Genomic DNA, 26,273 nt, shown 5'->3' with positions numbered 1-26,273 from the left:
CTGAATTCCTGTGCCAAATGGTACCAAGGCTACTTCTCAGGGTAGCTAATCCTTTGTTATGACCTCGGCGCGGGATGAGCACATTTCTTCGATAAGAACCGGTCCTCTCTGGTTCATAGCTAGCGAATAACACATTGAAAATAAAACATGGTCTTTCACCTACAAGCGCTTCAGAAAGATCGAGTCAGAAAAGAATATGGCGTCTCTCGTGCACAGGCTTCTAGGCCCGAAAAAGAACAAAGATTATAGAAAGGAGGCATAAGATCATGCCAAAGCAAGTAGGTAAGCGCTGCCAATAGGTGAGGTAAAGTCGGAAATAAAGTGAGCATCATACATATACAAACAATAGCAAAATATGCTGAGATGGTGGTGGGCAATGGTCAAAACCACACCAATGAGTACAAATATCTCTGTCACTACACCATTGTAACAGTTGGAGGACCCCACCCATTTTAGTCATTCTCTCTACACCGTTTGATGAGAGACACCTTTTCTGCTAAGAGAGCTTTTTTCAAAAGTGTTTTCCTGTGTACACATATATTATACTACACACAACATGCAACGATCATCTTGATCGATATTCATGGTCTGTACATTAGCCTTCCATGTGTGATAGCAATGCATCTCAAACGCTACATCTAAAAACAAATGTGTGTGTCCACATTATTGTGCTCCCTTTTAGCCTGGGGTTTGGTGGCTCTAAGAAGTATCAGAAGCCACGGGCAGTGTGCAGATCCTAGATCATATGTGACAAACAGTAAACAGCAATGTGTAGATTTATTTTGCTGTACGCTCTGTTGTCAGGCTTTACCAGTATAGTAGTGTGTTATATGTGAGAGTTTCAGATTCTCGTTTGACATACATTGCTTGAATGTAATGAGCGTTATCACTGTGTATGACGTAGCCTCATTGCTGATCCTCCCTCCATCTGAGCACATTCACATGTGTACGCTTTGCGATACCAACTCTTTCAATAATACCGCACACCATTGACATGCGTGTCTGTGCATATCCACAACCTTGACAATGATATGTGATGTTCGCCATTCAATCTTTTCGAACAGCATCTCATTAGCAATAGTTGCCGCCCTCCCGACACATGCTACATTAATGTAAATTGTGCATTCTGCGACGTCAAAACTACAAAAGAAACACACATAAGTACACTTCCTGACCAGCCAGGAGCTAAACAATGCCCAGGTCCCTGGAATAATTATTCACACCACTACGCTGGCCTGGCGTACACAAGCCCAGCCCACTTTGCGTATGTATAGATAGGATAACGATGACGCCACATGTCCAACTTCTTCCACACTTCCTCAGGTGATATGGCCGCATCCACCATGCATATCACAATGCACACTTAAAAAAAGGGATCCATGAGGTGTACACCATCCTGCAATCAACACTCCATCTGAATTGTGAGCACTGCTGCCTGTAGTGTTTGCACACACAACAATGACAGCAGGTGAGCAGTGGGGCCTGGGAGCACAGTGGCTCCAATGGAGCGTGGTGCGGCAGGAGGGGTGGAGTACATCAGCCTGGCTGCGCATGTACAAACAAGCAATGTTGCCGTGCGTAATGATGTGATCTCTGACCTCATTCAGTCACATCTCTGTCTCATTTTAAGGGCCTACTGGACCGTCCTGTAGGCCAGAGCCTGCGGCCGCCACTGCATTACACACGCACATTATGCTTCTAGCATGCGCTCTGTTCCTTTATATCTGAACCTTCATATAACATATTAATATTTAACCTTGTGTATTGTTGTGCACTTCCACTCCTCTTTGAACCACGATTATCACTAGCAGTTGGTAGATCAAACTTCAAAAACTAAGGATGCACTCAACTGGTGTTTTCTATTAAGCTTGAAATAAACCTTCATATACCTTTACATTAATTTTCCCTTTTCAGACACTGAATTGATGGACCCAAAATGGGTGGAACGGGAACTCACCCCGCGATTATGCCCTGGGCATTCTGATGCCTTCCATTGTGGTATCAAGACACCGTCCCCAACTGGAGACCTGCTCTCCTACCCTACAAACGTTCCCCGGACTCGGAGCTTGCACCAACACGTCGTTGGACACACCAATGGTGGCAGGTGAGCTGTGAAGCCTTGGTGCGCAGGACCTACAATTGAGCACAGCGCGGGAGAAGGGGCTGGGGTGCAGCACCCTGGGTGCACAGGTGCAGGCAATCGATTTTCCCGTAGCTAATAATGTAATCTATGGCCTCATTCATATGTTTCATTTTAAGGATTTGCTGCACCACACTCTTTTTCGCAGACCCCAGCGTCCTAGACAAATGGGTGACAGGAGGGTAAACACTAAGGGCTGGGTACAGTAGCCTGAAGCTGTGTCTTCTCGGCCCTCTGTTCTTTTGACTCTCCCTCCCCTTGTCCCTTCCACCCACTCCCTCTCCCTCCCATTCTCACTATCGTCCTTTCATTCGGACTACCTTTCTTTACCTCTTCCACATTGCAAACATACTTATGTTTCATTTTTGTCTTGCAGGTTTTGAACGCTACTTCGACAGGAGTCCAACCCGCGTATTTTATTTTAAACTGTTGTTTGTTCTAATAAACTTACATTTCCATTTATTTATGTTTTAATAAAGGTTATTTTTTTTCCAATAAATAACCGAGTGTATAGGTCTTCATTTTCTGACAACACTTGTCTATAGTTTACTGTGAAAATCATGTGTTTAGAGGAGATTATGAGAGAAAACATTTTAAATTTTCCGGTGCACCTACCAAACATAATCCAACTGACTCTTACACAAATGAAGCCTGGGTAATTCTACAACTGCAAGATTTCTATGAGTGTATCACTTTATAACACAGTGAGTACTGCCCGTGTGATTACAGAACCAAGAAGGCACTGCCTAGGACCACAGAGGTTTAAGGCACTGCCGAGGCCCACCTTGCATATTTAAGTAAAGCCCCGGAGGGTGGCGATCCCTGGACTTTAGTTGGCCTGGAACCCCCCGAACAACTAGTAAACAATGCCCGGGATGGGGACGGTCCCATAGGCTGCGGAACATCTCTGTGCCCTCCTGGGCCTAATTTACATGTAACATTAAGATCTCCAGTCCTACTGAAACCCCACAATATAATAATAGGATTGGCCACGGAACATTACCCACCAGGGGCCTCATTTAAATGAACGGGTGAGACTCTGATTTTTTTTTCTTCTCTCCCATTTTTACCATCTGGATCCGCTCTATTAAAGCGATACAAGTTTTGCCTCCTCTTGCTTCAACTAGTCAAACAAGGATTTGCTATCACAGGGTGGAAGCCATGCACCCGCCCTGTAATAGCAAACACACATGTCCCGCAGATGCATACACCGGCACATTGTATGAGTTTGCGCCTCGGAAGTCATGCTCCCTAGGACCATGATACTTTGGTTAGTATAAACTCATGCTAACACTACTTACACACGTGTAGTACAGCGACCAGAGTGTAGTGAAGAGCCAGAGGAAGCACAAAATCTAGAAATATAAATCCTACCAGAGGTCAGATGACATAGTTCAATGAGCCGTCGACCCTGGGATGAGTAGAAACAGCTACACAAAGAAAACGGGTCTTCAGCACAAGGCAAGCAATTTTGAAATATTGGTGAATGCTGCCTTCTTTTTACCTTCTCCCGCTCGTCGCCAAATTCATGTAGTGAAGTGGTAGACAGCAGTGGATCCGATAAGTAGATTTATTACAGGAAAACAAGACACCTTAAGCAGCCAACAACAGGAGTAGATAGCAAGGCAACCGTCTTCTCCATCACCATGTACAAACTCCCCAAGCTTCCCCTCATGACGGCCCTACATTCTAAAATTACATACTTACATTCTAGTAGAATTACATACTAACATTCTACTATGACTTACATTGGAATACTACACAGAGCACATGACTTTACAGCAATGAGCTCATGGTTTCATCCAGAAGTCTTTAAACTGGTAGGGGTGAGTAGTTCGCTTCCCAATCCCTGTATAAACGCAAATTAACACTACTTCCACAGGTATGCTACAGTGCCCAGAGCACGTCACTTTACAGCAATGTGTTCATGATTTAGGCTCACAGTTTAATCTCCTAGTCTTCAGACCAGTAGGAGTGACTACTTCCCTTCCCACTCCCTATATACTATAAACGCATACTAACACTACTTACACAGTTATACTACAGCGGCTAGTATCCTACAGTGCCCATAGCCCATCACTTTACAACAATGATCTTGGTTTCATCCCCGAGTCTTCACACCAGTAGGAATGAGTACTTCGCTTCCCGTTTCCTGTATAGTACAAACGCAGGATAGCGGTCAGTAGTTCACTTCCCACTCCCTGTATGGTATAAACGCCTACTAACACTACTTGCACACGTATGCTACAAAGACCAGACCACATCCCTTGACACCAATGAGCTCACGGTTTAGGCTCTCGGTTTCATACCAAAGTGCAGCACCATATCATATCAGCACCATGTCACTCTAACCAACACCGCACTTTCCGACCTGTAAGAGTGACTACTTCGCTTCGCACTCCTCCACAGAGATGACAGTGCTCCTACCCTCCTTTCCAACTTTTTTCGCCCTTTTTTCCCCTTACTCGCTTCAACAGAATCACAAAATGGCAGCCAACTACTTCGCTTCCAGTACAGTATAAACACACGATAGCCGTCAGTAGTTCGCTTCCCACTCCCTATATGGTATAAACGCCTACTAACACTACTTGCACACGTATACTTCAGTGCCCAGAGCCCATCTCTTTACAACAATCACCTCGGTTTCATCCCCAAGTCTTTACACCGGTAGGCGTGAGTACTTCGCTTCCCGCTACCGGTATAGTATAAACGCACAATAGCGGTCAGTAGGTCGCTTCCCACTCCCTGTATGGTATTAACTCCTACTAACACTACTTGCACACGTATGCTACAAAGACTAGACCACATCACTTTACAGCAATTAGCTCACGCTTTAGGCTCTCGGTTTTATACCCGAGTGTAGCACCATATCATATCAGCACCATGTCACTCTGAGAATTGTATTTGTTATAAAGTATGTCTTTTTTATTGTATTGGGGTATTTTTGTGGACCTCCGTTGGAGTTCCATAACAAATAAACTAATTGAATTGAATTGAATTGACTGAGCAACCCCGCACTTTCCGACCGGTAAGAGTTACTACTTCGCTTCACACTCCCCCACAAAGATTACAGTGCTCCTACCCTCCTTTCCAACTTTTTTCGCCCTTTTTTCCCGGTACTCGCTTCACTGGAATCATAAAATGGCAGCCAACACTTCCTAGTTGCAACCACTCCGAGCGCTCGCAGCCAATAAGCAGCAAGCTTGTGCTCGTAACGCTCAGCCAATCAAATTGCAGAATTCCCAAATATCGATATCTGTAAATTTCGATATTTCTCAAAAACTACTGAACGGATTTACACCAAATAAACAAAAGCGTTCTGTCTGGACCAAGACACTTCTCCCTGCCAAATTTGGGGTAATTCCGTTCACCCGTTCGACCTGTAGCCTTGTCTAAAGTTTCCCATGAAAATTAACATGGAAAAAACACGTTTTGGGACCCCCCCTTTTATCTCGGCCTTTCAACATAGGAGCTGATATGAACAAAGAATTAGTTTTGAACATTTCATGATGATACATCATAATAATAATAATAATACTTTATTTGATTTGTAAAAATCATAAAAGGGTGGATCTTACCACCATGAGATAAACTTTAACATCTTTGAGTCAGCATAGAAACACGTAAAATCACATAAAAAAAGACACAATAAAATGACACAAATTGTTAGCAACTTTGCACAAATATGCGACCGATATGTAAGAAGAAAAAGATAATATTAAAAAAAAACGTAAGTGTGGCTGTGCAAGGGGATGACTGTCCCATTAAGGCTTCAGGACAACAAATGAGTAATGTGACAAGGGATACAAATTGCTTAGGAGGTTGAATTTAACTAGATATAACTGACACTTATTGACTCAGAGTAAAAAGCATATGCCGGAAGAGTGGAAAAAAACAACACCAAAGTATAAGCAAAACAGAAAATGCTCTTACTATGGAAACTTGGTCCTAACTATAACTACCTATTTTATATACATATATAAAAATCACCTACTAACAGTCACCAGTAGGTAGTTATAGTTAGGACCTAGTTTCCATAGGAAAATCACAACATTCTATTCCCAATAACTTTAGCACCGGTTGACCAATCTTTGTTAAATTTTCAAAACTCGTGGCCTACTCTGGTCCGCTCCTCTTGAAAGTTTCGGGGTGATTTGTGTAGGGGGGGCTGAGAAAAAAGGGGGGTCCCAAACGTGTTTTCCCCATGCAATTTCCCATAGGAATCATTAGACACGGCTACAGCCCGAACTGCTGAACGGAATTACACCAAATATGGCAAAAAGGTAGCCCTTGGTTCAGAAAGATCCCTCTTTGTTAAATGGTGTAAATCTGTTCAGTAGTTGCTGACAAAATCAAAATTAAAAAAGTTTAGATATCTATGGCCGCACAGGATCCGCGCACCCTCCCGATCATGAGCTTTATGCTTATTGGCTGTCAACACACCAAACCAGGAAGTGTTGGAAGCCATCTTGTGGAGAATTAATCCCCCAACTAAAAATGCGCCCTGTAGCGCGTTTTAAGTTGGGGAATTAATTCCTCTTCAATCCTGAGGTCCCCATGGGGCCAACTAGCCCACCAGGTACCTCCAATAAGCACTACAGAGCTGCTTTGCAGAGTGTTGGAAAAAGGGAGTGGCCTCTGAACACCTCTCTGCAATGCAGCTCCCTGGCGCATACTGGAGGTACCTGGTGGGCTAGTTGTCCCCGAGGGACCCTCAGGCTTGAAGAGCGCCACAGGGCGTGTTTGCACACATGTCACCTCAGGCCCCACTCCTTCATTGACCACTGTGCAAACACACCCCCTGGCAAGTTGTAAGTTGGGGAATTAATTCCCCTTCAATACTGAGGGTCCCTAGGGTCCAACTAGCCTACCAGATACCTCCAGTATGCTCCAGGGAGCTGCGTTGCAGAGATATGTTCAGAGGCCACGCCCCTTATACACCTCTCTGCAACACAGCTCTGTGGCGCTTACTGGAGGTACCTAGTGGGCTTTTTGGACCCTAGGGACCCTCAGGATTCAAGGGGACTTAATCTCCCAAATTAAAACGGCCACAGAGTGTGTTTGCACACATGTCATTTCAGGCCCTTCCCTTCCCTTCACCAGTGTGCAAATGCACCCCGTGGCGCATTTTAAGAGGTATTTTCAATCCCCCTGCCCTATTATATACTAGGGGCTTACAGAGGAGGTCATGCTAATCACAGGGGTATCCCAACGCATAGTGTTCCCTAATGTTTGTAGGTGTTTTCACTGTATTCTAAGTGTCTTTTAGCATACCACTGGCTCTAGGCCTGGTTAGTCAGAGTCAGTTAACACTAGTGCCCGTCTGAAAAAGTTGTGGGCACAGGATGATTTTGTAACAAGGACTCTTTCTGCTCCTTTGTTGGTTCTTTCTGCACATGTCTTGCTTCTTCCTGCACTTTTCTTCGTTTTTGAGGACTTATGTTGCTTCTTTCTGCATTTCTTCTGCTTCTTTCTGTGCATTTTTTCTTCTTTCTTCACATGTCCTACCTCTGTAGGAATAGTTAGAAACCAGCATTTAAAAAACCTTAGAAATGTACTTAAAAAACCATAGGTTTCTGGCACGTTATAGTTACAAATTAGTATTTAAAATCACCTTAGAAATTCACTGAAAAAACCATAGGTTTCAGGGGCGTTATAGTTAGTTGGACATTTCACTCGTACAAAACCATAGAACTTCCCCCGTTAGAGCTAGTTCAGCTAACTATAACTCGTGTGCCCGCAATGCACTGCTGATGACAACACATATTACATCACCCATGACATGGTCAGTGACATCACTCATGACATCACTGATGACATCTCAAATGACATCACTGATGACATCACTGGTGGCATCATCCTTACAATAGAGTGGCAGACCTTCTTTCACACTAATACAACCTTTGATACATACACTCAAAAATAGAAACTGATATTTTCTTAACAATGGAGATACCAATAACAGTTACAACACACCTATTCAGTAAGTCCAAGATCTACACACACATCCACTCATTCACCAAAAGTCCTATACAGTCATTCATACATGTACTCACTCATCATATGTACTCATACACCTATACATCCTATTACACACAGACACTCATCCATAGAGTTACTCACACACATAGTCACACATGCAAACAAAGTATAAAACATCCATTAAATTGCATATACAATTATACAGACACCACCACACTTACTGCTACAGAAAATTACACATACTTACTCTCTTAAGCAATTACTTATAGAAACACATACTAATGGATACAGGAACTCTTCCAATCTCTCACTCTCACATATACTCACTTATATCCACCAATACTCACATATACTAGTTTAAAACATAAGTAGTTACTCATAAAGACACTATTGAGATAGTCATTCATTCACTAACACACCCATACACACACTCATCCATCCATACAGTCCTGCACATATGCTATCTTCAACAAATACAAACAATGAGTCACTCATTCATGCATCTATGCACTACGTAATACCCCCCACCAAATCATACACTCAGACACTCATACTGATACTCAAAAAAAAACAACTAATAACCTATATAGACCCTCATGTAGCTACTCACAACCCCTGCAGCCACTTATACACAAACAGGCACATGCATCAATATTGCTTTTTGCGATTCCTTAATTGCGAAAAATAAGGAATTGCAATTAAGGAATCGCAAAATGCAATGCATCAAGAAATCGCTGAAAAAATTGCGATTTCTTAATATTCCTTAATTGCGACTCGCAAATTGGGCTATGGGCCTACAGGCCCATAGGAATGAATGGGAAGACATTCTCATTTTGCTATTAGCAATTAGCGAATCGCAAATTTAGAATGCTATTTCAAGGGTGCAGGGGTGTCCAAAGGACACCCTGTTGCACCCCTGAAATCAATCTGTGCACATATGTTGTGCACACACATGCCCTAAGGGCATGTGTGTGCATAACATGAAACTTTGAAAAATGCACAAAAGCGCATTTTTCAAAGTTTTCGCAAATTACCATGAGGTTCAACATCATGGTAATTTGCTCCCCCTAATTGCGAAATCGCAATTTTTTAAAGTTGCATGCATTGCATTAAAGGAATCGCAGAATGCGATTCCTTAAATGCAATCGCAATTTGAGAATTCGCAAATATTTGCGAATTCTCAAATTGCGAGGGCCTTCACCCTTCATGCATTCCAAAAGCAGATTTTGCGATCGCAAACGGCCGATTTTTGCGATTCGCATCGTTTGCGATAGCAAAATCCTTTGATGCATGTGCCTGAAAGTGAGAGACTGATCCAGATATTTATATATTTAAACATTATTCACTAAGATACACTTAAACAGTCAGTTATACAATCAATTTTTCAACAAAAAAATCATCCATTTAGACACCTATATACCCATTTATTCTTCCTTCGACCTTGAGATATACATATATAAAACATATTTAATTTGCAGAAAAACACACATTCACTGGATGATGGCATCAGTGATCTCATCAGTGATTTCATTTGAAATGTCATCAGTGATGTCATGAGTGATGTCACTGACCATGACATGAGTGATGTAATATGTAACGTCATCAGCAGTGCATTGCGGTCGTGCGAGTTATAGTTAGCTGAACTAACTATAATGGAGGAATTTCTATGGTTTTGTACGAGTGAAATGTCCAACTAACTATAATGCCCCTGAATCCTATGTTTTTTTCAGTGAAGAGGCAGGAGCCGAAATGCATACGCCTGGCTATCTGTGCAGTTCTCCTTGGTTCACGCTGAAAATAAAAGACCCCCTTGCATCCTCACTTGGGCCTCATCTCTTTTCTTCGGGAGGAGTTGTTTGTGAATTGTCAGCGCGAGTGACCAGTATCGCGCACATGAGGCCACCACACCACAAGCTGGCCCAGGTACAATTGGTCCCCCACTCCGGTGGATTTGCTACTTTTTCCAGGTAACTGGATGACCTGGGCCCACCTCCTCACACGGGACAAGATTGCCGCGGTGTTGCAGCTATTAGCTGCACGCTGGGCAAAGCACACTGTTGCCGAGCCCCCGCATAGATGGACTCCTGTGGATTTGGAGGTTGGTGCGGGCGTGAGGACTTGGGGGACTTTGTGTTTTTATGGTGTTGGATTGGAGTTGCTAACCAGCACGCTCACTCAGCCCCATCTTCAAGAATGCTGTCAGTATTGCATCTTGGGACATGTAGGCGGCATGACATCGAGGGCGCCACAAATACCGCAGGTGTTGGAATTTTTTCACTTGGGGGCGGAGCGGCTTACCAGTAATGAGAAGAGGGTGGGATATTTATATCCGGACATTTTTTCCCTCATCTCATTTGCACTACGGGCGCTGAAGAGGCAGGAGCCGAAATGCATACGCCTGGCTATCTGTGCAGTTCTCCTTGGTTCACGCTGAAAATAAAAGACCCCCTTGCATCCTCACTTGGGCCTCATCTCTTTTCTTCGGGAGGAGTTGTTTGTGATATATATATATATATATATTTTTTTTTGGTTAGACAATATAATGATCTGGACCAGATATATTGACGACTTGTTTGTCATTTGGCGCGGCGATCGAGCCTCGGCTGAGGAGTTCGTGGCGGCGCACAATGACAACAGTCTCAATTTAAGATTCACGAGCACCATCAGTGACAAGTCCGTACACTATCTGGACCTGAAGGTCTTCATAGTAGGAAGATCCCTTAATACCAAACTTTATCGTAAGCCCACAGCAGGGAATACCCTTTTGCATGCGGCCAGCCATCATCCTAGGAGCATGAAAGCTAATATTCCCTTTGGTGAATTATTGCGCTTGAAAAGGAATTGTTCCGATGCAGTTGACTTTTCGGAAGCAAAACAAGCAGCCATAGAACGCTTCAAAGCCAGAGGGTATTCAACAGCGTCTCTATTGGATGCTGCGATCAGAGTAGACCGTATAAATAGGAGGGATCTCCTGAAAAATAAAAATAAATCGAAGACCCCAGATCCGGAGACAGTGACTAGAATGATCACCACTTACAACATGAGATCAAACGAAGTGGTCCAGATCCTAAATAAAAACTGGCATATCCTCAAAACAGACATAGTCTTAAGAAATAAGTTACCTTTGAAACCATCAGTAACTTATGGACGTTGTCAGTCCCTCAGCGATCATCTAACCAATAGTCACTTTGAGGATACTGTGAGAACATCGAAAACACAACCTATCTCAGGCTTTTTCCCGTGCATGCACTGTAAAGCTTGCAAACACAGCAAAAAGCGGACCCAATACGAGGGAAGGCCCAATGACCCACAGCCGACCAGGAGGATTAGGAAATTCTTGAACTGCAATTCTGAATTTGTCATCTACTGCCTGGTCTGCCCATGCTCCAAGAGATATATAGGGAGTACCATTAATGCAGCAAAAAAGCGCATCCTGGAGCACATGCGTGCCATAACAAACAAAGATAAAAACTACCCTGTGGCACGCCACTTCGAAACCCACCATAAAAGCAATAGGGATCTATTAACTTTTTTCCTCATTGACCAACTTGAGAAGAGGGAGCAAGGTGGAGACAAAATCAGATCCCTTAGGGCACTGGAGTCCAAATACATCATTGATCTCCAGACTATGCAGCCGAGGGGTCTGAATAATGACGAGGAACTGTGGGTACACCTCGAATAACATCATGGTCCAAATACTGAATGGAATTAGGTTGTCCAGTGACAGCTAGTACCATCTAAGAAATCAAGGGAGTACTAGCAGGTAAATGCAATAAGAGATAGATTCATTACACCTTCGAACTTCTCTTGTAATCAGCAGTAGGTGATCCATCAAATAAGGTCATAGTTGCCCATACAGGGCGAGATAACCAAAAGAGAATGACAAGCAAACGCAAGGGGTATGATCAATAATGTCTGATAAAATTATAATGATCTATAATGACTTGTACCACCACGACTGCCCATTTAAATGCTTAAGCAATGTTGACATGTTATCCATTTAGATACCATTCAAGATAGAGGTAGCACTTCTTTATAGAAGCCAAGCAATGATAAACATGGGCTCTGTAAATGAAACTGACAATATGAGATAATTATTATAGTTGTAAATAGTGCTTATATCCACGTTAATTGCGTACTTTGATACACATAGTAAATGAATTGTACTGAGGTGGATACCGTTATCAGAATTTGTATAATGATTATTTCCTTTTCTTGCTACCTTCTTTTTGGAGATACATGCGTTTTATATACAATAACATCATGTACTTGTGGTGGTACGAAGAATATGTTTTTAACTGCACGTGCACTTTTCTGACACCGTTCCCCATGTACATTGAGTTGTAATTTCACTGCTGGCAATGTTTGCACATTGAAGTATGGCCGCCGTTATGAACTTGGCGCTCCAGTCCTCTGTCTATGTTGATGGGGAGGTGGGGATAAAATGGTGCCTGTTTGTTTTCACGGGTTGACACTGAGGAAGCCTAATTGGTGAAACGCGTCTGTTGTCTTGGGGGCAGGGGGTCTGCCATTAAAAATTACGTTTTTTAATTACAGCCCACGAGTGCCGTCTACTTTCGTTGAAACCGACGAATGTGTTGGAGAAAAAAAAAATATATATATATATATATGTGGTTGGGCACTTTGCTCCCCGCATTTTTGTCCCTACTCTATGGACTCGATGGCATGGGGGCTGTGGTGTTTTTAGAGGGGGCTCGAGAGCAGGCTTGGTGTTCGAAGGACAGTTTTTGCCATCATTGGGTCCTGCCTACAAAGCCGCAGCAGATAATCAACTTCATACTCCCCCCATTTACACCGGCCCGGGTTGCTGTCAACATGGTGCATCCTGGGAGTGGTAGTTCGGGCCATTTCGACGAACATCCACAGGTGTGCAGCATTGATTGGGGGAGGAGTGGACCTACGCCATATATCTTCAAGGCAGCAGGAGAAAACAGATCAGAAGGATTGCATCGGGTGTTGGGCACTGAAGAAAGTACTTTTCGCTGAAATGCATTTGCCGCCACTTGAACTGACCAAAGAGCAATAAAGTCTGCTTTACCTGTTCCCCTCTGGGTCCTGCTTCGTTCTTTCTGGGAGGAAGTTTCTGGTTATATATATATATATATATATATATATATATATGTACATTCATGCCATTATAAATGCAAAATTATGCCATATATTTAAGCTTGTTTAACATATGCTAATTGAGAAGCTTGCAGAAATTTGAATGCAATTTATATGGTTGTTATCAAATGTAAAATATTAACAAGTATTTATGTTGGCTGACAAAAAAAATGGCACTGTGTTCCACTTACTCTTCTTACAGACTACATGTGTGTTTTAAAATCAAGTGCTAATTAAGTTTTCTTTTAAAGAATGTTTTTCAGGTGTGCCTGGCTGAGGAAAGCTGGCTTCAAGCAAATGTATATTTAAATCTTCAGCAGGACTATGAGCTAGAAGACAAAAGACCATATTGCTTCAGTGTCATGACTGGACATGGCAAAAGTCATTATTTCAGTATCGAACTGGGCAGCGAGCTGGCAGTTTGGGAAAAATCATTCCATAGTGCAATATTCAAGGAAGTCCAAAGAACAGGGGTAGGTGTAGAAAGTTAAACATGTATAATTTGGTTTGGTCTCCTTTTGCTTATATTCGTCTTTGCATCATTTTCTGTGTAGCAGTTGCCTACTGTTGAGCTTGATAGTCTGATCATTATACACCACTCCTTGTGTTATGTTGCACCACCACTGTTGTTATCTATTAGACAAAGGGGATGTCAACACACTAAGCAATTTCCAACAGAGGATTGTAGCAGTCGAGTGACATTCCCATAAAAGCTTGGTGATTTGGAGTGCTGGGCTTAATTTTTTCCCAATGTTCATATGCTAAACCGATGTTACCATGTTATAGAAATACTACTGTGTGATTATGGAATCAGTATTAACATCACAGTACGTGTTGCATTATTGAACATGTAATTTGTAACATTCAATAATATAATAGAAGAATTGGCTTAACACAATTATGAGTCTTTAAAGAAATCAAACTTCTTTGCATATGGCCAAAGATTCCCTTATTTAATAAGGAATGTGATTACTCAATTTTGACCCCTAAGATTAATTTCTCCTTAATGATAGATATGAATACAAATAATGTTCCAAATGAAATACCCGCCAGTCCACCATCTCCTGAGAGTGAAGTGTTTAAAGACAACAAAGGAAGTAATTAATGGCGCTTCATATATTCAGCAGGTACAGTACAAGAAAACTGACAATAGTTTACGTAGAAAGAAACAACTAGTGTCAAACAGTTCTTTGACAAGACAAACATCAAAAGATGTAACAATACACTCAATACATTAACTACCCTAACAATAAAGAAAACAGAGAGAATCTGGGTGGTGGTACTGGGGGAAAGAAACGGTTCAAGTATATATTGAAAATATTGGTCACTTATGTATGACTTCCTGAGCTATTGTATTGTAAACTACACTAACCTCTACTGAACACATCTCTACTTACAATAAAGTCTTGTGAATAGGAGGAGTCACATGTTTGCCAATTTGCTAAGATAAATTTACAGGAATGGGTCTCCTCACATATAGATTTACTTCTAAAACTTGGTTAAATCTCCACTTTTTTCTTATTTACCACTTTAGAGTGAGTGCAAAAGTAAGGATCTCCAAACTCTCAAATGAAGGGATTGAGTATCTTACAAATGTTTACCTTTATGACTGTAAAGACATGTGCTATATACAGAATACAATCTTCTTTGTTTTGGTTATTCATTGCAGCATGCTCTTTTTTAAATATGTTAGTCAGGACTTAAAATACCAGCCTCCTTGTGGACTTCCGAGGCACACTCTAGATATGACTTAGCTAATATACAAAATGTGCCCTATGTATATGACAGAATGAATTCAGTCTTAAAGCCGGCAAAAGCAGAAAAGAAAAAGTGTAAGGACTGTGACTAAAATACTATATTTCTTACAATTGTTCACACTAGTACTCCACCAATCACCCCTCTCTACACATCACATTCCTATACAACCATACTGGGCCATAAACATACTTTTTTTCCCTCCCAATACCCTTCTTCCCTTTACAATATGAAGTCTGCAGTCATACTCAAACTGAACCCCATGTTTTCAAGACTGAACAAAGCTGTACCTATGTCTTCCATTACTGTGATATTGTGTAATTAACTATCACCAACAGGCTTACAGATCTAATGACAGAGGACATACCTTTTCTGACTGAGCAAAGAAAAAGCCAAGGAGAAGGTGGTCTGGTTTTCATATACAAATAACTTCAATGCTTACAAAATCCCACATGTAGTCTAAAGTACACTTCAAAGGAACTCTCACAGAATTAACCGATCTCTCAGTAACTCATGTAAAACTAGCAGGAATGGATCCATGTATTCATCTGCTACCGACTATAGAATATACATTCCAGTTTCAGATGTAAGTTATCAGTTTCAGCTCCATACTTGTAGAAATGGCTACCAATCTCCTGTTTGTAAAATGCAACCCAGGGTAAAACTTCTCCACAGACTCCAATCAATTTCCCTGAATCAAAGAGCTAAAATCCGTGGGACTGCATCAATGGGTAAAAGATGCAGTTCACACCAAGGGACCCATTTTTTACATAGTCTGCTAACTGAACATAGTAAATAACTCTTATCTGACTAATCCAGCCTGGACACATCTAGAAACTTTATATGATATTTCAGTTTTGATAACAACTCCTCCCCAAACAATATTCTATACATAATATTGCCATCCTCCAAAGTGGAGAGTTATGGTTTATTCAGACATATTCAGTTATACCAATAACACCATGTTAAGGCAGAGGCTCATGGCAAACCAATATTCTACTTGTGCAGATGCTTGGTCCCAAATCCCCTCTGGAGCTGAGTGCCCAGACTGTATCAATAACCTGGACAACTCTTTTACAAGGGGGAAAGGGGAAGTGGGTAGAAAAAGAGAGAACGCCTCCAGATCCTGTGATTGTCCGTAACTTTTGAATTTTGTGAGTATTCTATTTCATTATTCTATCTGGTAAGAAACAACAAGACCTGTGTAAACATTAATGCATCACAATAATTCTACTCATTTCCTCACATACATTTCTGTTCTGGTTAATCTCTATTCCTTATTGTCACTCACACACCTGAAGCTTAATGGAGGCTAGCCCCTCTCTAAAAGTTTGGTTGATAATCTTATTCAGTTCTTATGTTATCTGTTGCTTTAACCTTCCTTCAAGGAAAAAGGTAGGAGAGAGGCTTAATGATGAGAGATTTCAATTGAACCAGAAATTATTGAGAAAAGATAGTGTCTCAACAAAAAAAGATTAATTTTCAAAATTCTCTGAGAGTTCGTAGATAATGTGAAATGTTATATTCTTCTCCCACAATTAGCACGATGAAGAGAAAGATTCTTTCTTACGGTCCGCATGGCTTCCTACTGTGACCTTCCACAGGAGCTCTTCAGGATGTTGATATTTTGTGTTTTTCAAAACGAGACACTAGTTTCACACCCACTCAGGAAAAAGGGGGTGGAGTATCAGGGGAAAAAGCTATAACTAACTAGAAATCTCGTCAGAAAGAGCTCAATAGCGAGACACTGCTCACTCACTGGAAGAGCCAATTGAAGTGCGCGGCATTCAGAGCGCGCCCGCAGAATGATACACTTCAGATCGAGGAATCACCAAAGAACTACAACGCTGAAAAAGGTTGCAATGGCGGCCACCATCTTGAGATTCTGAAAAGTCCATGTGGGCAGATTTAGACATTAATCTTTGTGACAGCAGCTTGGAATGGAGGCGCCACAAATACCACCGAGGGTAAAGGGCAAAATAGATCTTCTTCCTTCTAGGTGAGTTTTTTTTAGTTCAAGCAATGGTGTTCCTGACAAACTGTTTATCTTCTGCCGACAATCTCCAAAATCCTCAAGAAAACAGCTGTCAACTAAACTCCATTAATATTCTTCATGTCCTCTAGTTGGGGTTACGGACAGGACTACAGAAAACAACTCTATTTAAAATCAGAGATCACAAGAATAGTGGTGCCAGCTAGACAAGTTAATGTTATTTTCAGTCTCAGCCTATTCATTGAGGGTTTAGTAGTTCATGATTCTGAATAAGAAGATACACAAGGGGACTGTGAGAAATTGGGGAGTTGGCTGAGGGGGGTAGGAGCCATTTTCAAGCAACATCCACAATTCTTGTCTGGGTGAACAACAAACTCACTAAATTAACCTTTTCTTAACCTCCTGGTAGCTTGGCACAAAAACAGTCATGACTATGCAGCACACAAACAGTAATAAGTGACAATATAGCGCAAGATTAACCCCACTCCAATTTACAAATGTGGAGTAAAATGTAGTAAATTATTTGACAACAAAACAACAAAAATCCATGCACTAGATCATTAGATATGCAATTTCAAAGTTTTACGGTAAGTATAGTGCCAAAAAGCATTAAGCACCACTCGTTGTTAATATAGTTGTGCAAGACTGGGTGAAAGTCATAAGTTCAGGTTGGCCATGATGGAGTGCAGGCCAGATAAAGGGTACAGGTTAGTCCCACCAAAAATGTTGCCCTCTAAAGTGAGGCTCAAAGATTTCTATTTGCGATGGAGGAGTCCATGGGAAGAAGGGGGAGCATCATGGATGGTCGTCACAGTACAGTGAAGAGGCCAAGAGTCATGGACGGTTGTGACAGTAGCACAAAGATCCTGTCAGGCATCGGAGAAGTTCCCTGCTGGAAATTTGTATTAGTGGTCATCAAGGGCTGTCAATGCTGTAGTGCGAAGTGCAGATCTCACAATGCTGGACGTTGTTGGCGGTCACTGTGCATGAAGAGTCCAGTGTACTGGAGATTTGTGTCAGCAATCAGCATGAACGGGTTCGTTTGTGGTTACGAACAGCCAAACTTCATGATTTCTCTTTTTATTTAAAGAGGAGCTCAACTTATGCCACACCAATGATCCACCTCTGGGAAACGCTTCTTGGGGATCAGGAACTCATTCCAGCAGAGGCCAGCAGAGCTCAGGCTGTTCCAGTTGCAGTTCCATTCAGGTCCAGTGCAGAAGGTCATCTGAGCAGTTGCAGGGAGACCTCTAGAGCTTGCTGTGTCCCTGTAACTCAGAACAGGTCAGTCAGCTTAGTTTTAGAGTGACGGCAGCGTGGGATGAAGTGTAGAGGTCCTATCTTTCTTTGCAGATAGAAGGGCAGACCCCAGTGGGGAAAGCTTGTTTTCCTCTTACATAAGTGTCTGGAATTTCTTGCCTCCCTGCCCTGGTTCCAGTCTGTCCCAGGGCACAATTGGCTATTGTGAATTGTGCTGGGCCAGTGCCTTTGTAGTGCAAGCATGGTAGTTGACAGCACTCCCACTAGCACAAGTCAGTCATTGTGATGCTCTCTGGGAGGCATAAACGAATGCCAACTACACCTAGTCATGGGACTCAGACTACAGTCTACAGGCTGCAGGCACCAAATAGTTAGGTAAGTCTGACTTTACCATTAGAGAGAGTCATCAAACATGGCATTCCTACCTGCTCCCTAACAAAGCTATCACTTAATAAATGTAATACGGTAACCCAATGTAATTCTATGGGAGAAGTACACCTCACAGTGGTTGATAACAAATGTAGGAGTTTTTCACTACCAGGGTAGGTGAAAACTAAATATGCATGCCCAACTTCTTAAATGCACTGTACCCTGCCCTATTGGCTGTTTGGGTCCTACCCTAGGGGTGACATATAAGTATTAGAAAGGAACGCTTAGACCTAGCAAAAGGTACATTTTGCCAGGTTCAAATAGCAGTTTTAACCCTGCACATACAGGCTACAATGGGGATCCTGATACATGTTTTAAAGGGTGATTGAAGTAGGTGGTACAGTGGTACAATAAGAGCTGCATGTTCCATAGTAGAATGTAACTTACATGCCCTAGGTGCCTGTAGTACCACTTTACTAGGGACTTATTCTTAGACTTGATACTCTTGAAGTAGTGTTTCCCTAAACTTTTTGCTGTTCCCTCCTGAGTTTTGCTGATTCTCTTTGTGTGGCCTTAGGACTCAGGGCACACACCTACTGGAATACAGTGTGAAAGTGCACTCAACCTTCTTATACATGTTAGGAAGTTGTGCTTACCTGATGTTTTTAAACATGTCTCAAGCCTGCCCTTGCAGGCCTGTTCGTGCTCATTTGCACTTATGCTCAAGTTGGCTTGTTTTAGTCATTTGCAAATGCTGAGGGTGACTTTCACTAACACTAAAGCACCCCTAAGGTAAGCACTAGGGGGGGTTTGAGAAAATGATCGGTGAAAGGCAGGGCATGTACATATGTATGTTACCTGCCCAGGTAGCAAAGAACCACCATGTGTGTTTTCACTACCTATGATGTTTGCTAGGGTGAGCTAAGGGAGGGTGGAGCAAGTGATAGGTGAAAGGCAGGGCAGGAACACATGTGTGTTCCGTGCCAATGTAGTGAAGCACCTGATGTGTGTTTCACTACCTAGGAGTATTCCTCTCTCCATAGGTTAACATGGAAAAAATGGCTGAGATTAGTTTAAGCTGCAATGGTAGCTTACAGTGGAGCAGGCTCATGTTGTTTTCTATCATTGGATTCTCAATGGCAAATCCTCCCTTGTCGTAAATGAGATTTTGTCAATTATAGCTTAGAAATGCCACTTCTGGAAAGATGACATTTCTCTGTGCTAAACTCTTTTGTGTGCATTTCAGTTTGCCTCCAGTCCACACAGGAGGCTTGGGAGCAGATCTGTGCATTCCCAAAAGACAGTCATAAAACAGTGGGCATGCCATTGGAATGACAGACCTCTGCCATTTGAGGACTTGCTTGGATAGATTGGGGGTGAGGTTTTCACACTTGGCCTGGGGAAGCCAGATCATGGCCCACTAAAGATTAGGATCAGCAGTCCAATGCCTCATGCAGACAGGACTGACATTTAGGGAAAACATCTGTGGTGCAAAGGGGAGCCCTTTGAACCAACCCAATGTATTATTTTATTTATTTATTATTTATTTTTATTTGAAAAGTTTTATGAAGTGTGAACGTGACCCAGCAGGATACCAGAGCACTGCACAATGCCGCTTTCTGGTTGAGCTAGAGCAGGAAAACATAATAGAGAACTACGCATATACAGCAAAAGCACACTGAAGACAAAAAATAGACATATACACAGTAAAGAAGATGCAGATTACATCATACATAAGGGAGGGTAGGGCTGTAATATCATTTCAGACAGTTTGTGATGCTACAGTACTATTGTCACATGTAGCTATTCATGAGCAGGTCTATGACTTATTTTTTAAAAGTAGAGGTCGAGTGGATTGGTCTGATTTCTGGCAGGAGAGTGTTCCATATTCTCAGAGCAAGACTGGGGAAGGCATGGTTGAAGGGTCTCTTCTTTTTTAACTTTTGTGGTTTAAGCAAAAGAGTCATTGAACTTCTTGGTGCACAATTCCCACCCGATAATTCAAGTTTATTTGCCAGGTAAGTAGTTGTGTTCTGACGCAGTGCTCTGTTTGTTGTCTTGCCCTCAGTGCAGCGAATCATCAGCGCTCTCCTCACCTTGCCTGACGACTTTGTGCTACCAGGTAGTATCGCCCTGATCAGGCCTGGGAGGTGAGAGTAAGTGAGTGGGCCGAGGAACCCTTCTGAAAGCGACTGGATGCAGGTTGAGAGAATTGTGTGACCTCCCTGTGATTTACCATTTGTTACAGTGAAAACATGGCTTCGGGCCTATCCTGTGTAGCCTGATAGCAGCAGCTTTTACCCTGTTGCCCGGACCTGTCAAAATCCCTATTTTAACTAGTAGGAAAACCTGATTTGAAATAATAAATAAGTCACATATAAGCATACCTTATGCCCATAAGGTAGGGTGTATAATATTTATTGGTGGATCATATGTGACATTAGAAATGACCTGCTCCCCCGGTGACTTGGCCCAAAAAGACACTATCACTGGCAAGACTGTTACTTGTACATAAGAAGAGTCAACATATAGTTTATACACCGTAAACTATAACATTTGACCTGTACCAGCTACAGACAAACCCAATCTAATGGTAAAGAATACTTTTTAATAAATATATGGAAAATGCTGCCTTCAGCATAAGTTAACTCTACTCTGCCTAAAGATTTGCAATAGCTCTCTAGCAACTGTCTAGCCTGTACATGGCCTGAATTATGTGTGAAAACTGCACACACACAGAGCAGGGAGTGGGGATGTGTTTTGCCCTGGCAGGAAGACTAATAAGGGGCCTGCCCTGTCACAAGCAAATGTTCAGCGCCATTTGGATAGTCCCAGCTCTTGACCCCTTAGTCAGGCTAGCACCAAACCCAGTGGGAGCAAAGCTACCCCGAGAACTGGCTTAGATTGATCACAGAGGAGGGGACTGCTTGTTACCATGGCCACACCTCTGGGTGGGGACACAGGCTCTCTACATGCGGAGAAGTGTTTCCCCTTCTTGGATTTTGAGAGCGAGGTGCACTGTGGGATTGTTTGCAGTAGGGTAAACAGGAACTGCACAAAAAGTGGAAATGGTTGTACTTGGGAAAACTTACCCCATGAGTTAGAGAGTGCCCACGAGCCACCCCCCATCCATTGACTGGTGTCAGACATAAATGTGGCACCCTTAGGTACCATCCTCAGAAACTACAGAAAATCAGAAATGGAATGGACCTGGCCTCTTTGACCTGTGGGGAAACCTGAAGGACTGGACCTTCTCCAACTTGTACCCAGTACAAAGAAATTAACCCTCAAGATCAGTTGGCTGATCTCCTTTGTAGCTATGGCAACATAAAAATGTTTATTTGAAAATCTTAGTTTAGTGCATAAAATAGGAACGGTTACCACCCAGAATCCAAAAGCAAATGCAGCAATGCTTATAAATGTCTGTAAAAATAGCAAGAACATGGTTAGTGAGTTCATAACATTACTTACATCATAAAAGCTATTCCTATGTGCTATGCTACATTTAGCTTCATTTGCCACACGAACCGGAACTTGGAAACGTGCATCAACTTCCACGTGCCATGTGGGAGGTGAGCATCAGGTACAGTTGAAATAATTAAGCAGGTTTAGCCCGGGTTAGACCGTTCATGGATGATCCATTCAAGCATTTACAATATGCATGCATTATGCAAAGAGTTTCAGGGGCATATGATCTACAAGCTGCGATAAATATCGCAAAACGCGCTTGGAGCGTTTTACATTATTGCCCTCTATCGCAGAATTACATCGCCGTGTTAGCGGCGTATTAGTACGCTTTGCTAGCAGGTGAAGTACAATCCAGCGAAAGACTGGGATAATCCTCATTAGCCTGTGAAATCCAGCGATGATTTCACAGCGCTAATGAAAAGCTTGATACTAGGGGAGTGTGTACTTAACCATACAATCCACCTCCCATAGGCAATAATGATAAGTCGGGTGTCATTCAGGCGTTAGGATCATGCGTTAATGGGGGCTTAGCGCTCCTTTTCTCATCGCTTCATGGGTCCGGGGCAGCGTTGATAATACAGCAAAGTTGTGTTTGCAAAGTTTTTCAATGAAGTAATTGTACTTTGCTTCTCATTAGCGATGTATATCGCTAAGATGCGTAGCATTAGAAAATCGGCTGCTAACATGCGCTGATGCATGTTAACGCCGTCTTGTTAATAGGGCGATAAGAATATTGCCCTTAATAATACGCCCCTCAGAGAGAGAGAGAGTGTGCGTGTGTGTGTGTGTGTGTGGGGGTGTGTGTGTGATACTTTTGAAATCAATTGTACAGTGTACAGAGCTTCCTTAATGTAGTGCCCCACTGGTAATAACAGCTGGAAAGAAACTATTCACGCGAAATTCAAGAAACATGTTTCTTCTTAGTATGCTCAATGAACTTGCAGCCACTCTTAAATTTTAATAGCAAAACCAGACTGACGCCTTTTTCTTGATCTGCTAATATTCCAAAGGCATTAGCATGGATTTCAGCTCTGCCAGGGGTTTACAGGCTTTAGAAGGTGACACTGCATTCAATGAGCCCCGTGCTTTTTAGCAAAAGGCTAGCTTTGTGACAGCTTTACTTCTGATTTGCCCAACATCTAAGGTCGGATTCATATTCTTCTCACTCATCAAAAATAGATCAGGCTGCACTGTATATCATTTGAGAATTTCCCATGTTGCCACTGAAAGAGAATGGGAAATAGGTTACATTTTGTCAAAACGGTTTCCTATATTTTCGTGCCATACATTTCATAACACATTACTCATTTCTAGCTGCGAATAATGACAACACATGTTGTATTTTCGAATAAATTGTGGTGTAAATTTGAAATGATTGCACAATCTATGACAAAAAAATGTAAATGCTCTCAAACGTAATACATACTCCAATTTTCGCCACAGATCAGTTGTTTAAGCGAATGGGTTATATTTTAGTTCCTTACCACCATCGCCTACATGTATATCGTTCCACACACAAAAAGTCAGGAAAATAAAGAATGGATTCTACAAAATTAAATTAATTAAAATCTGGTAAAGGCAGAAGAACCAATGTGTGCAATGAACCTAGTCAAGTAATCCAACACATGGTGCGCCCTCCTCAAATTGTATGTGAGTTCTTCTCACATAAAGTTAAATGGAAGGCTTTTTAAAAAGCATTTATGTTACAGACCTCTGTAAATAACATTGATTGTTCTTCCTCTTTGTAAATGGATGGAGCGAGGGTCACATTTGAATGTGTGCACAATGCAGCAACTCTCTTGCCGGCGTTAGTGTGGATAGACACTGTGTTATCCTGACCCTTTCCCATAAGATACCCTGGGCCAGATGTACGACCCTGTCATTTAGCGACTCACAAATTGCACTTAATTGCGAGTTGCAATTTGTGAGTCGCTAAGGGCCAGGTGTATCAAGATACACTTTTGCGATTCTCAAATAGCGATTTTTAAGGAAACGCTATTTGAGAATTGCAAAATGGTATGTATGTAGAAATTTGCTATTTTTTAGCGATTTCTTAAAATTCCTTAGTTGCGATTAGCAAATTGCTAATCGCAATTAAGGAATAATTTCCCATTCATTTCTATGGGCCAGGAGGCCCATAGGAATGAATGTGAAATTATTCTCAATTTGCGATTCGCAATTTGCGAATCGCAAATTGAAAATAATTTCAAGGGTGCAGGGGTGTCCAAAGGACACCCTGTTGCACCCCTGAAATAAGCATGGGTGCACATGTGGTGCACATACATGCCCTAAGGGCATGTATGTGCATCACATGGCACTTTAAAAAATGTAAAAATGGGCATTTTTCAAGAAATTCGCAAATTACCCCCAACTTCAAGTTGGTGGTAATTTGCGATTCCTTAGGGACAAGTAGCAAAAATGTTTTACTTCATACATTGCATTTAAGGAATCGCAAATTTTGAGATTCCTTAAATCCAATCGCAAAATAAGGAATCGCAAATTTGCGATTCCTTATTTTGCACTCAAATTTGCTACATACATACCATTTTGCTCAAATGAGTTTCGGCGCTTGCGAACCCATTTGAGCTTCATACATCTGGCCCTAAATGCCTTGTACAACAGTGTTTGAGACACTGTTAGCGATTCCTAAAGGGGTCGCCAATTGCATAGCATTTTGCGACCCCATTAGGAATTACTTGCCTTCCCAGGTATGGTGGCCTGCTGGGCTCAGCAGACCTCCATGTCCGGGCCTGCTTTTAAATAAAGCAGATTTTTTTAATGCAGCTCGTTTTCCTTAAAGCAAAACAGGATGTATTTAATAAAAGAAAAATGAAACGCTTTTGTTTAATTTTGTAAGGGCAGATAGTGGTCCCTGGGACCACTGCCTGCCCCTGAAAATATTTTCCCCTGTGTTCGCAAAGTGCCAGTGCTTTACCACCCTCTTGAAGAGGGCGGTAAATTGCGAGTATTCTGCAACCGCAATTGCAGTCGCAAAACATTCTTACATAGGCCTCTGACTCGCTATTAGGAAGGGCGCACTTGGAACACCCCTTCCTAATAGCGTCTCACAATTCCTATTAAGCGAGTCGCAAAACAATTGCAACTCGCTAAATCTGGGGTGTACATGGCCCTATTAGATTTTGCATGCGCAAACAGGTTGCAAAGCCATTTGCACATGCAAAATAGGGTCGTACATCTGGCCCCTAGACCCCCGACACTCTCATTTACTCCTGAAGATCAAGAGAGTGAAGGTAAATCCCTTTGAATACTTGACAAAATGCACCATTCTGCTGGTTGCACAGTTCTGATGATTAGTAGTTTTAGGTTGTGTGTACCCCTTGAGGCTTTTACGTGAAACTACAAAGGTTACGAAACTGTTCGTAATTTTCAGAAATTCAAACATTAATGTAGAAATTCCTTGTTAAATAATCAAGTCTGTAGATGTCGTTCCTAATATATACCCACCCTCCCTGTGGGTGTTAAAAATGAAAATGTGTGCCATAGTGCTGCTGTGCTGATTTGGCTCTAGCCCACGTACAAAGTGGAGTCGGTGACCCCGTATGCAGGGAAGGCCACAGGAACAAGGCATGGAATGTGGTCTGGTGAAGACCATCGTCCTGATGAAGAGGCTGCCATTGTGACCCAAGCGGGTCCAAGCCATGATGGATGACCAGCAGCAGGCTTCTCGAAACTTCCACTGCCTGTGGGGAGGACCCCAAGGAAAAATTATCAAGCATTGGAGGGGCATTTAGGATGCCCCGGCTGCTGCCTCCTCAGGACCTCATGTGAGAAATTCGAGGATACCTGTCCGATACCCCTACCGCGCTATGTGGGAGGAACTTACCACAGACAGTCTCTAGATTCAGCTGCTGCAAAGGACTTGGACTACTAGTGGGGCTTAATCTCTATTTCACCTATTCAATGAGGAGTAACTATCAGCACTAGTGGAGTGGGACTCAGGGACCCACCTTTAAAAAATGACAGCCCTGAGCACGGGGGACTCTGTGTATCATTTCTAAATGTAACGTTTTACTCTGTGTTTTGGTAAAAATATTCCTAATTTCATAAAAGCAAGTATTTGACTGGACAATCATTTATTGCTGCTGCTGAACATATTTTGAGTTGTAAGCCTGTGTTCACCCCTTGTTTTTTACCTCCCTTTCAAGTAACCTTGAACTG

General features: G+C 42.2%; 1 protein-coding gene across 1 annotated transcript in view; it reads left to right on the top strand.

The window, feature by feature from the left end:
• SNTG2 (syntrophin gamma 2) overlaps positions 1–26,273 on the top strand; it is a 1,262,328-nt gene that overhangs the window by 1,008,804 nt on the left and 227,251 nt on the right. Inside the window, exon 14 of the mRNA XM_078647499.1 lies at positions 13,513–13,722. Coding sequence (XP_078503625.1) covers positions 13,513–13,722 — 210 coding nt within the window. The remainder of the gene's footprint in view (positions 1–13,512; positions 13,723–26,273) is intronic.

The sequence above is a fragment of the Lissotriton helveticus genome, chromosome 6 (genome assembly GCF_964261635.1).
Source record: "Lissotriton helveticus chromosome 6, aLisHel1.1, whole genome shotgun sequence".
NCBI lineage: Eukaryota > Metazoa > Chordata > Amphibia > Caudata > Salamandridae > Lissotriton > Lissotriton helveticus.
The sequence above is the reverse complement of the archived record's forward strand: the minus strand, read 5'-3'. Positions and strand labels throughout refer to the sequence as shown.